The 3,315-nt window shown below is 49.8% G+C and overlaps 1 protein-coding gene across 1 annotated transcript in view; it reads left to right on the top strand.

Annotated features, from left to right (window-relative positions):
• Positions 1 to 743: 743 nt before the first annotated feature.
• Positions 744 to 3,315, top strand: part of SUDS3 (suppressor of defective silencing 3 homolog (S. cerevisiae)) — a 32,146-nt gene continuing 29,574 nt past the window's right edge. Inside the window, exon 1 of the mRNA XM_006865457.1 lies at positions 744 to 885. Coding sequence (XP_006865519.1) covers positions 744 to 885 — 142 coding nt within the window. The remainder of the gene's footprint in view (positions 886 to 3,315) is intronic.

Raw genomic sequence — 3,315 nt, 5'->3', positions numbered from 1 at the left:
TTCCGTTGTAAAATCAGGGGAACACCTTTTTAGATAAGCCTGTGAAAAAGAAAAATGGCTGAGAAAATACCGTTTTGCTGATCCCAGGATGTAATATCAACATCCTGTTAGTTCTTAAAGCATCAATTACTCAGAGGAGAATCCTGGACTCATTTTTCTGGTGAAAACATGGATGTTTAGGTTTTCAGCCTCTAAAGGGTACGTTTATTCGAATCACCTACTCACATTAAGGAGCCCACCCTCCACCTGCCAACTGTCTTTAAAACCCTCTGTCCATTTGGCCTCTAACGTTGCTTACGTTGTTCCGACTCTAACGCCGCCTGGTGGCTATTTCTTGAACTCGCCTCTGAGCTGCGGGGTCTTGGGCCGTGGCTAAGCATGTCCATAGATTTGCCTAATTCTAGATAGCCTGCCTTTGACCCTCCTCACCTGAGGATTTTATGGCGGCAATAAGGCGTCTGAAGTTTAGGCGAAGAGGGGGTCGCGGCGTTCTCTCCTTTCGCTCAAGTACGACGGAGTCAGGCACTCCTTGGACTGCTAGCGACCCGGAAGTCGCCTTCAGCGGTAGGACCCCGTTGCCGAGCGCGGGCGCACGGGGCGGAGCTTGGAGGAGACGAGGAAGGGGACGCTGTGGCTCCCGCTCGAGTTGGCGGTCCGCTCGGACGCAGCCAGGCAGACGTCGGGTTTCCAGGGCTAGTGGCCGCTGTCTCCCAGAGGCACATTCTGCCACAGCCGGAGGTGACATGAGTGCCGCGGGGCTGCTAGCTCCGGCCCCGGCCCCGGCTGGAGCGCCGCCGGCTCCGGAATACTACCCCGAGGAGGACGAAGAACTGGAGAGTGCCGAGGACGACGAGCGCAGCTGCCGGGGCCGCGACTCGGACGAAGGTGGGCCCGTTTGGTTCTCTGGGCAGCCCTGGGCGGTGGTGGTACCCCTCGGGATTCGGCGGGTGACCTCCGGGGGCGTCGGGCCGGTCAGAGGGGCAGCTTAGAAGAGCAGGGCTCCGCGAAGTTACTTCCACTTGCGCTGGGGCCGGGGAAAACCCTTGAGTACGTTGTATCCCGACGATTGTGGGGAGAAGGGACTTAAGGAGAGGTTGTCCAAACTGAAGGTCCCGTTAAGATTCTCCTTTTCTTCCCAACTGTCCGTGTGGAGCCTCTGGTCTCCACTGAAAGGACTGGGGAAACCAGTGAGAGATTACTGGGTACGGTCATTTTTGTTTTAGTTGCAGAGGGGATGAGAGCGAAGCCCAGTTTGGCTTCCAGATTCCCAGTTTACTCCCCTACCCCCGTACATGTCTCAGTCAGCCCTATTTGGGGTCAGTTGGTTAAAAGAACGCGACACGGAGTTACCCAGATCTGAGTTCCTGTTTAGCTGTCACTGAAGCCAACTTTTGTGACCTTCGGCAACTTTCAACTTCGTAGCCCAATTACCATACCTTGAATCGGGCTGATAGTAGAACTTCCTAACGTAGTTCTGAGGATTGAATGACATGTGTGTATAAAGTACTTGGTCCAGTGTCCGGGTATTTAGGAAATAGACTTTTGTTACACCGCTGGGGAGACAGGCACTGGGAAGGAGGAGGATAGGTTTAGTGACGCCCAGGTAGTGTTTTCAGATCTCTGCTCTTGATCCTACGCAGGACTGTCTTGCAGAGCCTTATTTTTAAACTGAGCTTTATGGTTGGGCAGATGAGCCCTGCAGGTACTGTAAGGTACGCACTGGCCTGCTAAGCACAGATCGGTAGTTCAAATTCCCTTGGTGGGAGGACGATGAGGCTTTCTGTTCTCACAAAGATTACCTCATAAAGATATCTTGTCTGGGATCGCTGTGGTTGGAAGTGATTGATGACAGCAGGTTGGGTTTTGTGAATTTTGCAGTATGGCAGAGTGTGAGCAGGGAGCTGTCTGTAGGAGAATGTGAAGCAACTAAAAAGGAGAAGGGAGCTATAGTCCAATTTAGGGTGAAGTGTTGATCTCAGTCCCCCAAGTAACTTGGCAGCCAGCATGGGACAGGAGCTCAGGGAAGGTCTTCTGACTGAAGGAGGGCAGGTGGGCTTGTGGGTTCGATTGAGGGAGGACTTTATAAGTCTTCAGAGATCAAGCATTTTGGAAGTGTCCAAAGGGTTATTTCTTTGTTGAAGACGTTGTTGTTAAGTGCTATATGGTTGGTTCATACCTGTAGTGACCCTGCATAGAGTTTCCCAGGAGCAGCTGGTGGGTTTGAACTGCCGACTTTTGTGCTGTTCCACTGCTCTGGAATTCATCACTTAGTGCAGGGGTGAATTTACTTGGAAACCCGATACAGGGTCGCTATGGATAGGAATCGACTTGATGGATTTAACAACAACCACCACCCTTAAGGGGATTTTGGTTAAGTTACCTGTGAAGATTGCTATTTGCTTGGAGTTCAGGTGTAATGATGTAGGAGAAAGAAGGCAGGTGGTTCAAATTTACCAGCTGCTCCTTGGAAACCCAGTGCAGGATCATTAAGAGTTCCAATGGATTCACCTGTATGCAGTTAACAACAGATGACGATAACTGTAAAGATCAGATCTCACCTGAGAATTTGATGGAGTCACTGCACTACTTTCAATGGCCACGAGGAGGAACTCTGAAACAAAATTTGATTTCCCCCCTTCCAGTAAACCAAAATCTCAAACCAAAACCAAGCCTTAGAGTGGATTCGAACTCATTCACCCCATAGGAAGGAGTAGAACTGCCCACAGGGTTTCCTACGCTAGAGTCTTTACAGAGGAGTCTTGGTGTGGCGCTGTAGATTAGTGCGCTGGACTGCAAAAGTCACTGTGAACTGCAAGGTTGGCGGTTCAAGCTCACCAGTTGCTCTTTGGAAATTCTGTACAGGGTTGCTGTGGGTCGGAACCGACTTGATGGCACTTAACAACAACAGCCCTTACAGAAACAGACTGCCATATTGTTTGCTTGCAGAGCAGCTAGTGGGTTTGAACCGCTGGCTTTCTGGTTAGCAGTGGAATACTTTAAACACTGTACCACTGTTTTGTTGTTGTACCACTTGTTGTTGTTGTTGTTGTTGTTAAGTGCCCGTGGAGTCGATTCCAACACATAGGCACACTGTACAGGGTTTTTGAGGAGTACCTGGTGAGCTTGAATTGCCCACCTTGTAGTTCACTGCATTAACCACCAGGCCTCCAAATGAGGGATAAGGCTACTTAATAACAAATTAGGCTCTCTATGCTAAAATGCAATGGTACCATATTGCATCAAAATACTAATTTCAAAACTATCCTCTCAGAGTGACAGGAATCTCTCATTGAAGACACTGAAAGGAAATCTTTT

The sequence above is a fragment of the Chrysochloris asiatica genome, unplaced genomic scaffold, assembly GCF_000296735.1.
Source record: "Chrysochloris asiatica unplaced genomic scaffold, ChrAsi1.0 scaffold00078, whole genome shotgun sequence".
Lineage (NCBI taxonomy): Eukaryota > Metazoa > Chordata > Mammalia > Afrosoricida > Chrysochloridae > Chrysochloris > Chrysochloris asiatica.
This window is presented reverse-complemented; position numbering and strand designations above follow the sequence as displayed.